The 19769-nt window shown below is 39.9% G+C and overlaps 1 protein-coding gene across 3 annotated transcripts in view; it reads left to right on the top strand.

The window, feature by feature from the left end:
* Positions 1-19769, top strand: part of SESN3 (sestrin 3) — a 74579-nt gene that overhangs the window by 39954 nt on the left and 14856 nt on the right. For all 3 annotated transcript variants that reach the window (XM_060605308.3, XM_060605307.3, XM_078432972.2), the window contains exons 2-6: positions 5535-5600; positions 8453-8650; positions 10129-10311; positions 14174-14410; positions 14902-15076. In XM_060605308.3, the coding sequence (XP_060461291.1) occupies positions 8543-8650; positions 10129-10311; positions 14174-14410; positions 14902-15076 (703 nt within the window). In that variant the 5' untranslated portion in view covers positions 5535-5600; positions 8453-8542. The remainder of the gene's footprint in view (positions 1-5534; positions 5601-8452; positions 8651-10128; positions 10312-14173; positions 14411-14901; positions 15077-19769) is intronic.

Here is a 19769-nt window from a genome sequence, read left to right as displayed (position 1 = left end):
AGCCAGATACAAGGAGTCCATTGCATGGCTTGCTCGTTTTCATTCACATGCCCCTTTCTCTCCTCCATCCTCTCCCCAGGACAGTGACTGTCACACCATTCAGTAAATGTGGTTTTATGTAAGGAAGATGGAAGCCCTGGAGGAAAATACTCACTTGAGAGAACGACTGTTCATGAAACAAAGGCAGAGGGTGTCTAGGAAAAGTGTAAAAATGGCCAAAGACTAGGTAGATCAGGTGGTCCGGCGTTATGGAAGCAACCAAGGGGACACATCTGAATCATGCAAGGAGGCAAGAAAACTGGCCATTGTGTAAGGAGCATCTCAGCTGGGATCTGAAGAGCACGCTTGTGTGAAAACCACAAAAGTAGTGGTTGCCAAGGGCTGGGGTGGGGAGGGGGGGGGGGTGGAGGGAAAAGCAGAGTTGTTGTTCAGTGGGTATAAAATTTCAGTTATGCAAGAGAAAAAGTCCTAGACATCTGTTGTATAACATTGTACTTAACAGTTAACAATACTGTACCGTACTACCTGACTTGTCCCGAGGGTAGGTCTCATGTTATGTGGTTCTTAGCATAATTTTTTGAAAGGGAGAAACAGTTTTTATTTTTCTGGAGACGATCTGTAATACGAACAGAAACGGAGATGACGATTCTTGGAACGGGCCGATTTTGTGTGTTTTTCCTGAATTGTCCTTCTCTGGATTCACTCTTAATTTGAGAGCATTTCTGCAATTACGTTAAAATGCTTGGTTATGGGATTGAGGAGGTGTGATCATCAAGCTGATAGCTCAGCAGAGAAATCATTTCTCGTGTCAAAAAGGCATTAAAAATGCCTAAGATGTGATTTTAAAAAAGTAAATGAAGAGTCTAGAGAGGTGCTGTCTGGCAGAACCTTCTGCCTTGGCACACGGGAATGTCTGCACTGTCCTTTGCAGTAGCCATGGGCGCATGTGGCTGGTGAGTGTGTGAAGTGTGGCTAGTGTGACTGAGGAACTGTACTTTTAACTTTATTTAGCTTTAATTAATCTAGATGTAGTCACATGTGGCTGATGACTACCTTACAAGGCAACACAGGTCTAGGGACTTCAGAAAAGTTAATCGGGGTATGAATGAGGTAGGAAATCAGTCCTGGATGCTTGTTGTTGTTGTTACATAAAGTTTCTTTATTTCTGACACACAAAGAGGGAGAGCGTGAGCAGGGGAGGGGCAGAGTGGGGGGAGAGAATCCCAAGCAGGCTCTGCCTTGTGAGCGCAGAGCCAGTTGTGGGGCTCAGTCCTACGAACCCTGAAATCATGACCTGATTTATTAACTGAATTACGTAGTGATTTTTAGAAACCAGTCATATTGGTAGTAAATCATTCTTTGTCTCCCACAGTCCCTTTGTACACTTTTAGTTTATTTTTCCTTCCCTATATTTTCTTTGAATTTTATTTATTATTTCTAAAGGACATAAAAACCTCCACTCATCTCCCCATTGGCATTTTCCTCCTCACACCTGTGATTGGTCCTCACAGTCTCTTAACTGCTTTTTTCATTTGAAATAATTAGTCATCAAGGAAATTACTTTTCATGTAATTAGGCTGTACTATAAAGAGAATATTTGAAATTTTGTTTTCTATAACTTACAGAGGCTAGCAGAGGGACGAAAGCTGTTATTTTCTTTTAAATTATTTTTCTGGGTAAAACTAGATTGTGGTTGATGTAGACCGGAAATGCCAATATTAGAAATTCTAAATCACTCCTTTTTACATGGAGTCCTCTAGTGTATTTGACCAGTAGGCTGCGATATGCTTATCATTACTTGATAAATACAGCCTAGATGCCTTTCTGAAACTTGAGCAGGTTTAGGTGACCATTATTCAATGTATTTATTCTGATACGATTCCGAAAATTGATGGGGATTGTGTGCCAGGCTCATGAGGGCAGGGACCCTTTCTGTTTCACTTCCTCTGTATGCCCCGAGTCTGACGCAGTATCTGATTAGGTTCTCAAAAACTCGTTGAATGCCTGGCCGCCTCCTTTTGTCAGTTTGTTTTGTAACTGCGATTGAAGTAAGGGATTTGATTAGCTATTTTGTGTTTGGTAGGCTTTCTGATTGTAAGGAATAAAAAAGATTCTGGCTACCTTCCTGGAGGGAGAAAGGGGCAGGAGGAAGGGAGAAAAAGACACAGGAGAGCCCACGGTTAGACTTGACTTCCTCTAGTGACTCCATAGAAACTCTAGTGCTGTTCTCCTTGGAAGCAGGTACTATTGTTGCCTCCTCTAATGCTTCCTTCTTGTGTTCTCTGCTCTGCTTCTGAGTGCTATTTTGTTGCTCTTCTCTCTGTCACAGTGCATTCCTTTCATACAAGTCTAGCAACTCTAGATCTTAGGGGTCCAGCTGAGTACCCTCAATTCTGTTTGGGCAGAACTTTTGCATCAAGGCACCCGTAGGCTGCAGATGAACCTCTGTGTTGATTGGTCTAGTCTGCTGTGGCCAGGAGACGAGGTCACGTGAACTAGATACTGCCATCCTTGCATAAGGAACCGTTTAGAGTGGCTTCCTCAGTTTACAGGTTTCCTGAGGAGGACTTAGTGGCATCTGAAACTTAGTACACTCTTTTCCAGTAGACCTCTGTTCTCATGTTTGATTTCCCACGCAGTCTTTATAATCTTTGTCAACCGTGACATTGACATAAATTGTGTTAGTTTCAGGTGTACAACATAATGATCCGATGCTCACCTACATTGCAAAAGTCGAGTTACCGTCTGTCACCATGCAGAGTTCCACATTTTTTGGTCTTGTGATGAGAACTTTTTAAGAATTACTTTCTTAGCAACTTTCAAATTTGCTATGCAATATTATTGACCGTAGTCGCCGTGCTGCACATCGATCCCTGTGACTTACTCGTTTTATAACTGGAAGTTGGTGCCTCTTTATCTTCCTCACCACTTTGCCCACCTCTCCACCCTTCTCCCCTCTGGGAGTCAGCCATCGGTTTTCTCTGTCTAGGAGTTTGGTTTGGTTTTGTGTGTTCATTTTTTTTATCATTTAGATTCCACATGTAGTGAAATCATACAGTATTTACCTTTGTCTAACTTCCGTCATTTGGCATAATGTCCTCAAGGTCTATTCGTGTTGTCACAGATGGAAAGATTCCTTTCTTTTTTTATGGCTGAAAGGTATTCCATTGTCATATACAGTATAGTACATCTTTACCCATTCATCCATTCATGAATACTTAGATTATTTCCATATCTTGATTATTGTAAATAATGCTGCAGTAAACATAGAGGTGTATTTATATCTTTCCAAATTAGTGTTTTCATTTTCTTCAGATAAGTTCCTAGCAGTAGGATGGCTAGATCATATGGTAGTTCTATTTTTAATTTTTTTTAAGTTTATTATTCATTTTTGAGAGAGAAAACGCTCATGCAGGTGGGGGAGGGGCAGAGAAAGAGGGAGCCAACGCTGAGCTCGATCCCCCGACCGTGGGATCATGACCTGAGTCAAAATCAAGAGTGGGCACCCCTCCATTCAAGTCTTTAATCCATATTGAGACAATTTTTGTGTGTGGGGTAAGCATAGTCCCCATTTTTGTGTTGCGGTTTCTTAGGGCTTCTTTTTTAGAACTTTAGAATATTGCTTTTTTTTTTTTTTTTAATTTTTTTTTTAACGTTTTATTTATTTTTGAGACAGAGAGAGATAGAGCATGAACAGGGGAGGGTCAGCGAGAGGGAGACACAGAATCTGAAACAGGCTCCAGGCTCTGAGCTGTCAGCACAGAGCCCGACGCGGGGCTCGAACTCACGGACCGCGAGATCATGACCTGAGCCGAAGTCGGCCGCCCAACCAACTGAGCCACCCGGGCGCCCCAAGAATATTGCTTTTATTATAGAAAATTAAGTGGCTCTCCTCTCTCTCCTTCTGGCTAAGAAGGACTTCAAAGATTTGAGAGCCTCCCTCTGACCATTTCTGCTCTTCAACATGCCTGCAGAGAAGTTATTATTACCTGATTGAAATATTTTTGGCTTTGTGGATATCACACTTAAATAGGGATACCACATATATTTTTAATTAAAAATTTTTTAACAAAAATTTTCTAACTTGAAAAACTCTAACCCTCAGACACACCATTGGCGGTCTACCAGTTCCTTCTCAGTGTAGCAAGAGTTGCCCTAAGCATCACTGTGCTCTCCATTTCTTGGATTAAGTGAACCTCCACTTCTCCACGTTTCACATTTTTTCTTAAAGCTTCACAACTTTATCTTGGGCATGTTTATTCCTGCCTTATTCAGGAAAAACCCCCACAGGTCAGGTCATTGCTCTGAGGAGTCGCAAGCAATCCTCTGAATTCCACCTTTCGTTGTAGCTCAGATTGAGGTGTAACAGTCCGCTAGTATAATATCAGATACGATTTTATTAGGGAGACCGACCGTTTTCAGCCATGTCAAAAACGGGCTAAAAATCTCTGGTGCTACAGAATATGACAAAGGGAAATGAAATTTCAGAAGCCTACTGTGTATCCCGCGCTGGGATAGGAGCTTGCCCCATTATCTGTTTTTGTTTTTAAGTTTTATTTTGATTCCAGTTAGTTAAATACAGTTTTCATATTAGCTTCAGGTATACACTGTAGCGATTCAGCACTTCCCTTACATCACCCGGAGCTTGTCTCAAGTGCACTCCTTAATCCCCATCACCTGTTTCACCCATCCCCCTCCCCCCTCCCCTCTGGCAACCATCAGTTTGTCCTCTGTAGTTAAGAGTGTTTCTTGTTTTGTCTCTCTCTCTCTTATTTTTTCCCCCTTGTATGTTTGTTTTGTTTCTTAAATTCCACATAGGAGTGAAATCATATGCTATTTGTCTTTCTCTAACTGATTTATTTATACTCTCTAGGTACATTCATGTTGTTGCAAATGGCAAGACTTCGTTCTTTTTTTTTTTTATTTTTTTTTTAATGTTTATTCATTTTTTGAAAGACAGAGAGAGACAGAGCACAAGCAGGGGTGGGGCAGAGAGAGAGGGAGACACAGAATCCGAAGCAGGCTCCAGGCTCTGAGCTGTCAGCACAGAGCCCGACGAGGGGCTCAAACTCACTAACCGCGAGATCATGACCTGAGCCGAAGTCGGACACTCAACCGACTGAGCCACCCTGGTGCCCCAAGACTTCGTTCTTTTTTATGGCTGAATGATATTCCGCTGTGTGTATGTATACATATATATACATACACACAGTGAAATATCTCACTTCTTTTTTGTCCATCCATCAATGGATGGACACTGGGGCTGCTTCCATATCTTGGCTATTCTAAGTAATGGTGCTATAAACATAGGGATGCGTGCATCCCTTTGAATTCGTGTTCTTGTATTCTCTGGGTAAATACCCAGTAGTGCGATTGCTAGATTTCCTGGGTTCTGAGATTTAAACTTTATTTTGATTTTATATAATTCTATTTATTTATTCAATTTGGTTGAGTACCTCAGCAATAAATCTGTACCAATTTAACTTTCCTTAGAAAGTCATCATTAATACATAAAACTTTTCTTTTAAAAACAGGATAAAAGAATCAGAGTGTCTCAACCCTTGACAAGAGGACCAAGTGCCTTTATTCCAGAGAAGGAAGTAAGTTTATCTGTGTTAAAATACACTAAGTGTGACTCACAAAAAAGCAACTTCATTATATCAAAGAATATTTCCATTTTTTTAAATATTTTTTTAAGTTTATTTATTTTGGGGGGAGGGGAGGGGCAGATAGAGAGAATCCTAAGCAGGCTCCACTCTGTCAGCACAGAGCCCGACATGAGGCTCGATCTCACTAACTGTGAGATCATGACCTGAGTCAAGATTAAGAGGTGGATGCTCAACCGAATGAGTCACCCAGGCTCCCCTCTCCATTTTTAATATGGAAGTAAACCTGTTTTGCTCTTGTTTCTTATTTATATGTCAGAGAACCACAGAGGTATTTTCTTTTGAATGTCACTTGCAAGTTTATGTGTATAAGAATCTGCCTTTTTATTTTAGAGTTAGTTGTCCTATGAGGTTAGAAAAATTAAATTTTACCCTATTTGATTTCAAATATAACTTTTCTGAACAAAGCTGCTAACAGTAATGAAGTTTTTTTTTTTTTAATTAAGTTTAATATTAACTTGAAGGTTTTGGGGTTTTTAAATAGCCACCATTTCATGGTGAATATAGGTTATATAAATGTTAAGAAAATAAATATTTTGAAATGAAAATATGAGTTTCCCAACTAAACCTATTAAACAAAACATGCTGTTACATCATTAGCAATTACTCTTTTGTTTTGGTTCTAAGTCTCCGGGCGGAATGTCAATATAATCTGTATAATCTGTACCTTTGGTGAAGGTGGGGAGTCAAGATGGTAAATGCAAGAAAGAGAGGTTGTAAAACATAATGCAAAGGAAATTATAACCAATAGAAGATTTGTGCCTGTTTTGTGGATATACATCTCCATGAAAGATCATAGCAATGTGCAGGACTTCCTAGATTCCTAGGTGCCTCGCAGATAGAAACTTGAGCTAAGAAAAGTTTAAGAACCACTGATTGAGGAGTTTTTCTCTGCTTGAAGGAGTTATTAACTTACTGAATATGATTGTATATGCTGATTGACTATTTACTGCAAAGACATTCATCTTAGAGCATTGGCGTTATTCCTATACTGTTCTTAAAGTAGTCAAAAAAGATTGTTTACAGAGCAGCTCTTATCTGCGGGGCATTTTCTGAACAGAAGGGAAGAATAGAATTTGAAGAATGTCTACCAGGTCATGGCCAGTGTCAGTTTTTCTTCATCTTCATTTTGCTTTTTTAGTGACCTCACCGTTTGAATGGAAAGGTTAAAGGAAAGTGAACAGTAATGTTTGGAGAACTCGGCATCTCTAGCTGATCTTGGTAGTGACCAGTCATTAGAAAGACAGCTGTGCCGATGCCCATTTTCCTCAGACAGGGTAGGGGCGGCTCTTGGCGGAGTGATTGCCTCATATACATAAAGACTTCCAGAAACAGCTGTGTTCACGCTGTGTATCTGAAGGTCATCTGGTTTGCAGAAGCCACCACTGTTTTCGGGACCTCTTGCATCTATTACTGTCTTCCGCATCAGTTAAACAAAAGAAACTGCTGGGGAAAACAAAACCAAACCAACAAATCTCTTTTTAATGACACGTGGTTGACCCAGATCTTACTGCTGTTCACATCACTTGGTCCCTGTAGTTGACAAAATGTGGGGAAATGGGCAAATGAAAGTGTATGTGGCTTTTTAACTAGCTGAACTGAAATTGCTCTTTTACACCATTGTAATTAACATTTCCTCACAGTTCACACTTTTCAAACATTGTATTTCCTTTGGGATTACATTTTCCTCAGTCAATAGTGCCTTTGTGTAATTTGTACTTATTTTTTCAGAAGAGACTGTGAAGCCAGCCCTAAAGAGTAAACAGAGTTTCTGATAGCAGTACCGGTCTTTAGAAAGACCATTAGCCTGGACTTCAGAAAATCTGGATTCTAGACCAGGCTGTGCTGTTAACTCGATGCAAGAGCTCGAATTTCATTCTGAATCTAAAGTGGGGAAAATATTCTTAAGTCTGGAATTCTAATTCTAAAGTATCAGTAAGTAATGAACCAATCATAGAAATATTCATCTCCTGTCCATTAATTCCCACAGAGCCAGCTCTCTTCTACAAGGTGCTGATAAGCTCTTAGCACCTTCAGAGTCAATTCTTGGTGTGATGCCCAAGCTGTCATTGTGTATAAAGCTATATGGACTCATGTATTCTTGAGACAGCTCTTTTGATTCCCTGGGATGGAGGACGTCCATTTTAATAACTGACCTTGTTTGTAGTCATTAATACAATAGGCTGAAAATAGGAATGACCGTATTCTAGTGTCCTTACTAATTTTTCCAATGAACACTTTCTACAAATTATATTTTCCTTTGTCCCTAAAAGAACTTCAGAAAGCTTTTTATTTTATGTTGAACGAAAACAAGCAAAAGATCAGACCGAAAATATTTGCCTTAAGATTATGTGATTAAGTATCTTCGTGGGCCGTTGCGATAAAATTGTAAATACATGAATCAAATGCCACTGCTTTCGCCTCACCACGAAGTGGTGTAATAACGGCCAGGCAAGTGGGCCCTGAAAATTTTGCCTTATGTGCCTGGTGCAGCAGATGGAAGCTTCTTTTCTCCAGACTCGTAGCTGTGTGTATAGTGTTTGATAACTCGACATTTGTTGTCTAATAAATGGTGGTCCCAGAGCCAAGAAAGAGTGGTGCCTTCTTTTTTTTTTTTTTTTTTTTTTTTTTTTTTTTTATTTCTGTTTCTAGCCTGAGCAACTGCGTAATTTCAGTGTCTGTTCATATGAAAAGAACATTCATTTGCTCCGATGGTGGCATAATTTCGGTCAACGAAAGATACGTTAGTTCTCGGTAATCATTTTGTGCGTTTCTTGACTGTTAAGGTTGTCCAAGCAAACACAGTGGATGAACGTACTAACTTTCTCGTGGAAGAATACTCTACATCCGGTCGCCTGGACAACATCACACAGGTCATGAGTTTGCACGCTCAGTACCTGGAGTCTTTCCTGCGGAGCCAGTTCTACATGCTGCGCATGGACGGCCCCCTTCCTCTGCCGCACCGGCACTACATCGCAATAATGGTGCGCTGGGTTCCCCGGCTCCTGATTCGCGGGACGTCGTCCTCGCGCGCTCCTTCTCCGCCCTTCTAGTGTGTGTGTGTGTGTGTGTGTGTGTGTGTGTGTGTGTGTGTGTGTTCGTGTGTGTAGAGCTGCGTATCATTTTGTAGAACTAAGAATTGAAGAAGCCCGTGGCTTTTCGGACACCGTCTCTTGGATACATTTTGACTGCTTTCAAATTCCTTAAGGCACTGAATATTTCTCACTTAAGTGTGTCAGTCTCTTCTCTTGTTAATGATGCATCTAGGGTCCAAAGCGATACCCCTAATATCCCACAAGTTTGGGGTTTGCTACTGACACCTTGTTTTTATTACGAATATGAAACAGGTTGGTTGTGACCTCTTGTTTAGCCGTTTAATACGTGAAGTGCATCACTAATTTGGCCAAAGAAAAGTATCAGCACCAGTGGAGACTCTGGATGAGAGAATTCTTAAATGGATGATAACACTGCCAAGTATCGTACTTGGTACAAACTAGTTAATGTTTCGCTGGGGGTGGGGAGAGAATTATAAATCGGGATGGTAGGCAGCAGGAGCGAGAAGGATAGAAAGAAACAGTGTTACAGTTGGACTGTTAGTGGAGAAAAAGAGGAGGGACATGGCCCAAGTGCCATGTGTTGAGAGTGTAGGAGAACAGCTGGGGAGTTAGCAGGCTAGTTTAACGTGATGATCCTGTTTATGCACTCCCTGCGGTTTTAAACAAGAGAAGGGCAGCGTTCTGTGTTCTGTCGACTGATGAACACGCCCGAGACTGTAATTCCGGCTTACAGTGTTGACGACAGGCCGAAGCCAGACTTAGAATGATCACAAACTAAGAGAGAAACAAGATACAGAAAACAGAACGAGCAAACACTGCTATTTCGCTGAGAGGCAGTTCCTGGGGAAGAGAGCTGTGAAAAGTCTGCTTCGCATGGATTTCCCAGATTGGCGGTTTTGACTGCATATGAAGGAACAGTGTCCGCCGGCTTCAGTTTTATCTCAGTAGGGCTGATGTGCACAGATAATTCTGAAATCACAGTTATCTTGCCAGGGTAAGAGAGACGGCCAAATTAGCCTGCCTTCTTGAGTGGGGAGAATACAAGTTAGTGAGCTTTTACTGTGTCTCAGGTAGAATATAGTTTATATCACTTACCATAATGAAACGGACATGTATTTTCTTGACACAGCTACAAAGTGGATTCTAGGTTGATCTGTGCCAGCTTCTGGATGAGGAAGGAATTGCCTTCATGTGACAAGTGTTTGCTTGTACAGATATCAGCCACGTGTATTGAGTCAGGAATCTATGGCAGTATTGTGATAGAAGTTTTAGAAGGAAGAGGAATCTGTAAGAAAAGAATTACTGGTGTTAAAATTATTAAATGCCAAATAAATGATTTGTTTAGAAATAGTAGACTAAGACTTTTACCATGATGGTTCTGTCAACTAACTCTTTTTGTGTTTTAGGCTGCAGCTAGACATCAGTGTTCTTACTTAATAAACATGCACGTGGATGAATTTTTAAAGACAGGAGGGATTGCTGAGTGGTTGAATGGCTTGGAATACGTACCACAAAGACTGAAGAATCTTAATGAAATAAATAAGCTGCTAGCACACCGACCCTGGCTCATCACGAAAGAGCACATTCAGGTACCAAGTGCTGGGTTGTAAGAAGGTTTACTAATGATTCTAACTAAGAGCTTTTTTGTTTTGGGTTTTTTTGTTTGTTTGGTTTTTTTGTTTTTGTTTTTGCTTAAGACTTAGTTTTAAATACTTGCATATTAGAAAGTTAAACATAGTATATCAGTATGTAGAAGAGATAAATGTAGAAAGTCTGTAATTTAGATGCAGATGAATATGCCTCCTTAGGTAATCAACAATTAGCTCTATGGGTACTTTAGTGAGTGGCCAAGAGAAAAGTTGATTTCTGTTTTCAGGCAGGAGGTGGAACAAAGAAAATAAACTGGCAGTTTAGGATACCCGGGTTCTCACATGTTTGTGACCTTTAGTGAATTCACTTCTGCAGGCCTCAGTTCCCCCGTCTGTAAAATGAGGGGCCTGGATTAAATGAGTTCTAAACCCTTTTCTGGTCCTTAACGTTTCATAATTTTAAGATTTGCAAGATTCAGTTTTGCAAATACAAAGTGATTTGCCAAGTGGTGTGAACACTGAAATGCTCCCTGGACCCGCCAGCTTAGACGAGAAACAGAGTTGCAATTGACTAGAGCACTTGGTAGCAGAAAGGAGCTTCAGTGAGGGCATTATGCAATATCCCAGCACTGTGCTTGGCATTTGGTAACTATTCAGTACCTAGCAGCTGTCATTGAAATTACTATCAGAGAAGTCTTAGGTATTTAAAATCTCTGCCTCTAATGTATATAAATGTTCTTGGTTTTTTTGATACTCTTATTAGACTACATTTTTGTTAATTATTTCCCCAGTTAAACCAGGCCGAGCTTTGGTTATTCTTTATACTCGTAGCTTTTGAACATCTGTCTGGGAACACGTGAAAACATAATGCTGTCCTGAAGTTTATGTTCTGATTTGATAATGTGTAACTTAGATAGAAGAAGTAATCATTATTTTTATGTCATATGTTAATAACTTGGTGCCCTGTGGTTTGGTGGGTCTGAAAGGGGAGACCCTGCCCTTACCCATGCTTGGAATCTAGGGGAAGAAAGAAAGAGAGGTAATGACGATGATCACCGCACCGTAGTGTATGAAGGTATGAATAAAAAGAATGGGACCAGGAAGTTGCATGAAAGAGGTAACATTTGAGACAGGTCTTGAAGAGTAAGTGGGAATTTTCAGGTAGTGGAAGGTATTCCAGACAGACAATGGAAACATTTTATGTTGGGAAAGTAGCCAATAGCTTTGGGTGACTGAATCAAGGGCAGGTTATGTGAGGTGGGGGTAAGAGATGGGAAGAATTGAGAGCATGTTGTTATGACACGGCAGATACTGTACTAAAGAATTTATGTCCTATCCTTAGCTGTGTTCTCCAGAGTCATGTTATGTCACCTCAGGGGTACACAAGGCAGTTCTTCAAAATGTTAGCAAATCGTGTATATGCATGCATGTGTGCACATGTATTCTCTCCTTAATCAGTTCCTCTACTTGTGTATTTTACAATATTAGTAGTACAGTATATTTTTATAACTAACTATATAAAATGTACTTTATGAGTATTTTTTTTTAGTATGTCTTAATTTATACGTAAATGTACGTGCTCTCGGGGGTTGGGCCCCTCCAACTGGCACTGTCAGAAGTATATGTGATCAGAAGATGTCGATCCTAGGGAATCCCTAGGATAAAGAATGAAGAACCATTAAAGGTTCTTGAGCTGAGTTGTAATATGAGTGTATGTGGTGGTGCAGAAGACAAATCACAAATGGTACAGGCTAGACACAGGGGAGCCAGTCATAAAGCCATTGCCGCAGTCCACTTGAGAGATGACTTTTTTTAAGCCCTGGAGAGATAAAGAGGAGCGATCAGACTGTATGTAAGCAGTCTGCATGAGAAAAAGCAGGGCTTGCTGACTCATAGAATGTGAGGGTGGAGGGGCTGGGTGAGACAGGGGAATCAGTAAGGTTTCTACCTTCCTGACCGGGAAAGAAGCAGTGCCATGAGCGGGACGGCATACACGCAGCCCTGAGAATGGAAGATTGTGACATCTGTTTAGTGATGTCCAGTTACCGGAGGAAACACAGGTCTGTGACTCAAGATAAAGGATAGATTAGAAATAAAATCAGACAGTTATTTACAGATAAGTGAAGATCAAGTTGAATGAATGGCCGATCCTTCCAGGGAGATACTGCACAAGGAAAGGAGATCATGGGTAGAAGAGAGCATTTCAGAGGCAAGCAGAAGAAGGGGGCTGGGAGGGAGATGGGGAGACATGCATCGCAGGGTAGACAGGGTGCAAAACAAATTAGTGGGAGTGCTGAAGGCAAGGGAGGTTAATTTCAAGGGAGGAAGTAAGGAAAACATAAATTCTACAGAGATCAAATAGGATAGTGCTAAAAAAGAAATAGATCTGCCCTGTTGGAGGTCATATGTGCCCTTAGTGAAAGTAGCTTCTGGAGCTTGCTTCAAAAAGCAGGTTCTAATGAACTAAAGATACAGAAATGAATGTGAGATGCGAATTTCGAGGTGATGAGTGTTGGCTGTCTGTCCTCTCAGGTTTAATACTCTTGGAGAAGACTGGCAAAGGCATTGTAAATTCTACCAATCCTTTTGGAAGTCTCTTTGGCAGCCTTAGCAAAAGTCTTCACATCATAATTGTCCTAAAAGTCCTATTAGGAGTTGTTTCTAGAACATGAACACAGCTGTAGCATGAAGATGCTATTTATAATAACAGGTACACAAAAAAATAGAAGCAATTTGAGGATCTGACAGGGTATTCGAAGATGGAGAAGTAGTTCCATATTTCCACTGCCATGCGATAGATGGCCCACGCTTAACGTAAGACCGTGGAGCCTCGTGAAAATTGAACATGTCAAAATGTGAGGCCCCCCAAAATAGAGGTATCCTCTGATGACGTAATTATGCTTATAAAAATAAAATAAAATAAAATACATAAAAACTATATTAGGATGGTAAATTGTGATTAATTTTTCCTTTTTCCTGAGCCTTTGGTAATATATTAAATTTCATGTGTGTGAGTGTGTGTGTGTCTGAGTGTGCGTGTTTGTGTGTGTGTGTGGTTAATGGAGAGTAAAGCAAAAGAGGTTTTGGTGGGGGGTTGGCTGTGAAGTGAGCAAAATTAAATAAAAGCTTAGGTTCGTGGGGAGCAGCAGGACACAGACATGTACCCCAAGCAAGAGAGCAAGAACACTGATGGGAAAGAATCCCCAGTGGATTGCCAGATGGAATTGGCTCTCGGAGAAAATGGGGATGGAAGCAGCACTGTTTTCAATGGCTTCACTTGTGATTCCATCATTCAGCTGGAGGATGAAGTAAAATAGCATACGAAACAGTGCTCTGAAACTTTTGAAGTTCTTGTTCAAAGGTGAGGTATGGTTTCTATCATCTGCCGTAGGCTCTTTCTCCATCAGGAAAGATATCTAAAAGACGACTAACAAAGTTGCCTTACTGAATTGGGTTTTTTTGTGTCACTTTTCAGGTAAAAGTCTTTACCTAAAAACCTTAAAATGAATGGTTTTGCAAGATCATCCCTAAAGTCCCTTCTAGCTTCCGTGTTCTTTGATTCTCTGAAATATCTTATGAAAACCACATAACATGTAAAAGTGCTTTGGAAGCAGAAGTTCCATTGAGCGTATAAGGGATTTAAAAGAATCTGCCACAGAATTATATTGTTAGGTTTCACAGTTTAATGCAATATTGTTTGGCCAAAGCCATATCTTTGTTATGTGAAACATTTTCAAAAGGGAGTTTTATGTTTGATTACTATAAATGGACATAAAACTGGCGGAGTTTTCATGCTTTCCAAAATTGCTTTGTAGCATTCTGTGATTTTCATTTTTACTCTGATTTGCTTTTCTCGTTTCAGAAACTTGTCAAAACTGGAGAAAATAATTGGTCTCTGCCCGAACTGGTACATGCTGTGGTCCTACTGGCACATTATCATGCTTTGGCAAGCTTTGTTTTTGGTAGTGGCATCAATCCAGAGAGAGATCCAGAAATCTCCAACGGATTCAGGCTAATATCAGTCAACAATTTCTGTGTTTGCGATCTCGCTAATGACAACAGCATAGAGAATGCATCCCTCACAGGCAGCAACTTCGGGGTCAGTTTTCTGAACTTTGTTTTTCTTTACTATTTTGCCTTTAAATTCCCCAATGTTAAAAATATCTAGAAAGAAATCATTGTCGGACTCTACAGGATATCATATACTTGAAATATTTTTGTACAGTTTTTCTTACTGTAAAAATGCAGCCTGTACACGAAGTTCTGAATTGTCTTAAGAGGCTTTTAAAGCAAATAGATATTATTACAAATCATAAGGCTGCCTCATTTTTTAAAATAAACTATAATATATACCAAATGCTAGAATTCTAGGTTAAATATATCTATACTTATCAATTTTCTGTGTTTGCAACTGAAGCAGAAACATCATACTTCTGAAAATGTCTGAAATCTGTCATTTGATTCCCTTTGGAGTTAAAACCCGCCTAAACTGTGCCCGTGCCACTGTACATAATAAGGTGACATTGGGAGACAGAGACATGTACTAGAATAATTCTTAATAACACCCAACATGATCTTTCCTGGCTCCAGATTGTAGATTCTCTAAGCGAGCTAGAGGCCTTAATGGAAAGAATGAAAAGGCTTCACGAAGAAAGGGAAGATGAAGAGGCATCTCAGGAAGAAATGACCACTCGCTTTGAGAAGGAGAAGAAAGAAAGTCTTTTTGTGGTCTCTGGAGATACTTTTCATTCATTTCCTCATTCAGGTGTGCTTCTGCCTAAGCCCCCACTGTCTTTGCCCTTGACTTGCTGTATCCCTGACAGACCACCTTCGGTATTTTTCATATAGACATGTAGAAGCGACTCTGCGACCACCATGTTCCTCTTATGTAGGCCTCCTCCTCCACCTTGCCCGAATGCTGGTGCTCTCCCGTTAGGTTCATGCATCTTTCAATGCACCCCAGGTCCAGCTGACAGGAACTTCCAGCTTCGCAGGACGCGCTCTGTCCTGCAGAAAATGTTATTCAAAACAGAACAGTTGCTTAGAAAGTTAAGAGATACCTGATTCATTCTACTTTTGTGATGTTTTCAAGTGATAAGTGAAATCCTGTTTCAATAGATAACATTCTTATAATACATCTCTGCCTTTTTTGTGTGCGCGTGGGGAGCATGTGGGAGGATTGTTCTCGCACTGTTACTTTTCCACATTAGTTCTAAAATTACATTGTACTTGCGTTTGCAAGATTTCTTTGGAGAAATCTTCAGAATTTAATAAAAATGTATTATTTAGGTCATTTTCTTGTATGGAATTTGGAGGAATTCATTCTCTTTTAAAAGGAGGAATTCATTCTGTATTAAAAGCTAGGCTTCTTGGCTCTAGTCTTAAAAATGTACTTTTTTTTCTAATACTCTCAGAGACATTGAATTAGGAGACTTTTCAGTTATGACTAAAAAAGATGTTGAATACCACATAGTAAATGTTATTAAAATAGCATTGACTCGGTAGAAAGCCGAAACCCTTCAAAGTCATCAATCTACATCACATTTTAAAAATAGAGTTCCATTGATTTAAAAAATTTTTAGTCTTAAGCCCAGTCTCATAAATTCCAAGGGTAACTGATTTGGCCACAACTTGTTTGTTAAACATAACTTGCTTGTTAAACATAGCACTGACCAGTAGTTCTCAGAAGTTTTGCCAAAAAGAACAAAAACCCCTTTTATCATCTCCCCTGACGATCTTTTTTATGATAGATTTTTATCCACCAAATTGAGTATATTAAGTTCTAGTTTCTCAGAGCTTCTAAGCGGCAGGAAATCCCAAGTAAAGAAACATGGTGTTTTAGGTATTAGCTTAATATCCATTCTACAAACATGCCTTGAGTTCCCTAGATGGTCTTGGCACTGTAATGGGAGCTAAGGCTTTCAGGCTAAGTAGGACCCAACTCCTACCCTTTGGGAGCTCTCAGTGCTGATGGGAGAGAAACAATTTCAATTATGTAGCAGAATGTGAACAGTATAGGAGCCTAGAAGAAGGCCCTGAATCCACTGTTGGTGGGAGAGGAACGTGCACAGAAGGGGCCCTACAAGACTTCCTCCAGCCATTTGGCTCTAAGAGACTTGAGTGCAAGGGGGTTGGTGGCAAACAGTCAAGTGAGCCAAGGCATGATGGTAAGGAAACAGGATGCCGGGCACAGGAACAAGTGGTTCCGTGTTGTTAGGGCAGAGGGGATGATGTAGGTAATGTCATCACATAAGCCGGTTAGGTAAACAGAGGCCTTATCGTGATGACCTTTCTAACCTTCAGGAGCATGCAGTCTGCCATATTTGGGACATTTTGAGCTAAGAGGTCTGGAGATGTCTAGTACACTGCTTCTCAGACTTTCACTGCATGTGAGTCCCTGGGGGAATCTTGTTGAAATGCCAATTTTGATTCAGTCAGTCTGGGCTAGGACCTGAGAGGCCACATTTCTAAAATTCCCCCCAAGTCCTGTCAGTGCTGCCAGTCTGCAAACCACACCTGAGTAGGAAGGGGCTGGCAGATAGTCTGAGGGTCAGGAAAGGGTTTGATTTGTGTGTTTGTTTTTTTAATTTTTTAAGTTTATTTGTCTTGATAGAGCGTGTGCGTGCACACAAGTGGGGGAGAGATAGAGAATCCCAAGCAGGCTCCCACTGTCAGCACAGAGCCTAAGGCAGGGCTTGAACCCACAAACCATGAGATCATGACCTGAGCAAAAATCAAGAGTCAGATGCTTAACCGACTGAGCCACCCAGGTGCCCCCAGGAGAGGGTTTTAAACTCAGGATGAAATTTTGGAAGTTATAGGCATGTAATTGGGAGTTAAAATCAAAAGAGTTATTTATAAAAACCATCCAGAGAGAATACATGGGACAAAGGAAAATTATAAACTTAGGGTGAACCTTCTAGGTAAACCAATATTTTAAAATGTAAACATTTTTATTAAGGTTAGAAATATCTATTTGCTTTCAGACATTAACTTTTTTTTTAATTTTTTAACGTTTATTTATTATTGAGAGACAGGGAGATACAGAGCGTGAGCAGGGGAGGGGTAGAGAGAGGGGAGACACAGAATCTGAAGTAGGCTCCAGGCTCTGAGCTGTCAGCACAGAGCCCGATGCAGGGCTCGAACTCAAGAACTGTGAGATCATGACCTGAGCTGAAGTCGGTTGCCTAACCAACTGAGCCACCCATGGGCCCCCAGACATTAACTTTTAAGAGCTTCTCTAACATCACTAGAGCTTGAAGGATAAAAATATTTTATTTCTTTTAGTCGGTTTTGTTTTTAATATTGAAAATACATTCTGGACCCCAGCCTCTGCCTTCTTGGACCGTTGAGCAGGGACTTCTGCCTTCTACAGTGAATTTTTACTAGCAAGTTTTAAATCCTAGCCAGAAATTATGTTCTAGTTTTGACAAGAGAGGCTGTATCATTTGTAAATCATTCAGGGAAAAAAATCATTTTGTTGTTTACTCTTAACCATTCCCAATACTACATTTGCTAGTCCCACAAAGGTAACAGCAAAAGGACTCTGTACGATGGCTTATGGAGTCATTTTTATAATCTTAACCATGTTTTAAAATGGAAATAGAAATTTATATTTTTTCTGTAATGAATTTCTTGGTTTGACCAGTGTGATAAAGCATTCCAGATTCCATGTGGAGATTCTAAGAATAGCTTTTCCAGCCTTTTGAAGAAAATGTTTAAAATGTTCTACAGAGGTAGTATTCTATAGCTTGGTAACCGAGTTAACTAGCTTTTATTCTTTTTTTGTTGCTCAAGTTAGAAAGCCATCCCATTACTGTAATAGAGTGTTTTCTGTGTTCTGTTAGGGGCAGATGAATCCAGCCTGTGTGCAACATACTATTTCCTTTGAGTCTAGACTGAAATATTTGTTTTAGATAGAGTTAAAATTGGAGTTTTAGATTTGTTGATCAGAGTACTAATTTTAACTTCTCGAAATAAATTTAGAGAAAAAGCATTTGTAGTTTGAGAGACCTTTGTACATTTCTTTCCGTGGATGAAATCGGCAAACAGGTTTTGATTGACTCTTAATTTTATTTATTTTTTAAAATTTTTTATTGTTTTAAGTTTATTTATTTTGAGAGTGAGAGTGAGAGAGAAAGAGAGAGAGCAAGTAGGGGAAGGGCAGAGAAGGAGAGACGCAGAGCCTGATGCAGGGCTTGAGCCCACGAACCGTGAGATCATGACCTGAGCTGAAGTCAAGAGTCAGATGCTTAACTGACTGAGCCACGCTGGCACCCTAACTCCTAATTTTAAAATGAATAAAGGGATATTATTCGTAGGATAAATTCTATCTTATTTGTTTAGTTACTCATTGTTTATTTAAAAACGTTGAAAGGCATACGACAACTTTGAAAATGCGTATGAGCAAAACAAAAACTAGCATCACCATCAAATGAACCAGTTGTGTAATGGTCAACTCTCGTATCGGTATTTGCCAAATGAAACCCAACTGGTTGTGCAGTGTGGGTGGAAGGATCACGTCAGGAGAGAAACTGTTTCACACACTTTAGTTATCACTCACTGTTCTTGGTTTGATTTTACTTCACAACCTACAAAACTTCTCGTTTTCCTAGCACTGCAGTGATCGCTGCAAATTTTTAATTTTTTCCCTCGTTTCTATTGATTAGTCTGTGATGGACTGACTTAAGGAAAGCCTAACGTCAATCGTAAATGTTAAGAGATAAAGGATCGAAAATGCCATTTTCAAAGTGTTTCCATTTACCCGAAGAGAGTTGTGCAACAGGGGGAGACAGCGCAGTGGTTGTGGGTTGGGCGAGGGATAAGTCTGAGATTTTGTTTTAGAAAACGGAAAGTCACTTGAAAGCTTCAGATCAGATTACGTAGTCCAGTGTTTCCAAGTTTTCCACATCCTCCTAAATGAATCCGCATGGTATTTCTTACTGACAGTGGTGAAACTGACACTTAGTTTACTTTTTTCTTAAGGAGGTACTTCTTTTTACATTAATGAAACAAACAAAAAAAAAATAGATACTAAGTACATAGCATAGTACCTTGTATATAGTAAGTCCTCAACAAATGCCAGTCTCTTCTCATTTGATATAATAAAGAAGTTAGGTAAGAATTTTAATATTTCCAAAGTTGGGTAGCCTGGATGCTTGATCTCCCCTGACATTACCAAGCACCCATTAGGCCATGGCAGTGACCTAAGGAAAGGTTAAACCTTGTAAGGAAAGAATAATTATTGCTAGGATTTTCACAAAAGAACAGAGATTAAAGATAATGAAGGCAGTACTAATTGACCACATCTTCTGGATGCATTACTATAATTGTACTTGTTTATTTAAGCTTCTCAAGACTGGTTAAGAATTCGTTTTTTTATGCCATCAAATTGTTTTAGGAGCTATTTAATATTTGTTTATTAATTACTTATTAAGTATTAGACTTATTTGATACTG

Source organism: Panthera onca, chromosome D1, assembly GCF_046562875.1.
Source record: "Panthera onca isolate mPanOnc1 chromosome D1, mPanOnc1 haplotype 2, whole genome shotgun sequence".
In the NCBI taxonomy this organism is placed as follows: domain Eukaryota; kingdom Metazoa; phylum Chordata; class Mammalia; order Carnivora; family Felidae; genus Panthera; species Panthera onca.
This window is presented reverse-complemented; position numbering and strand designations above follow the sequence as displayed.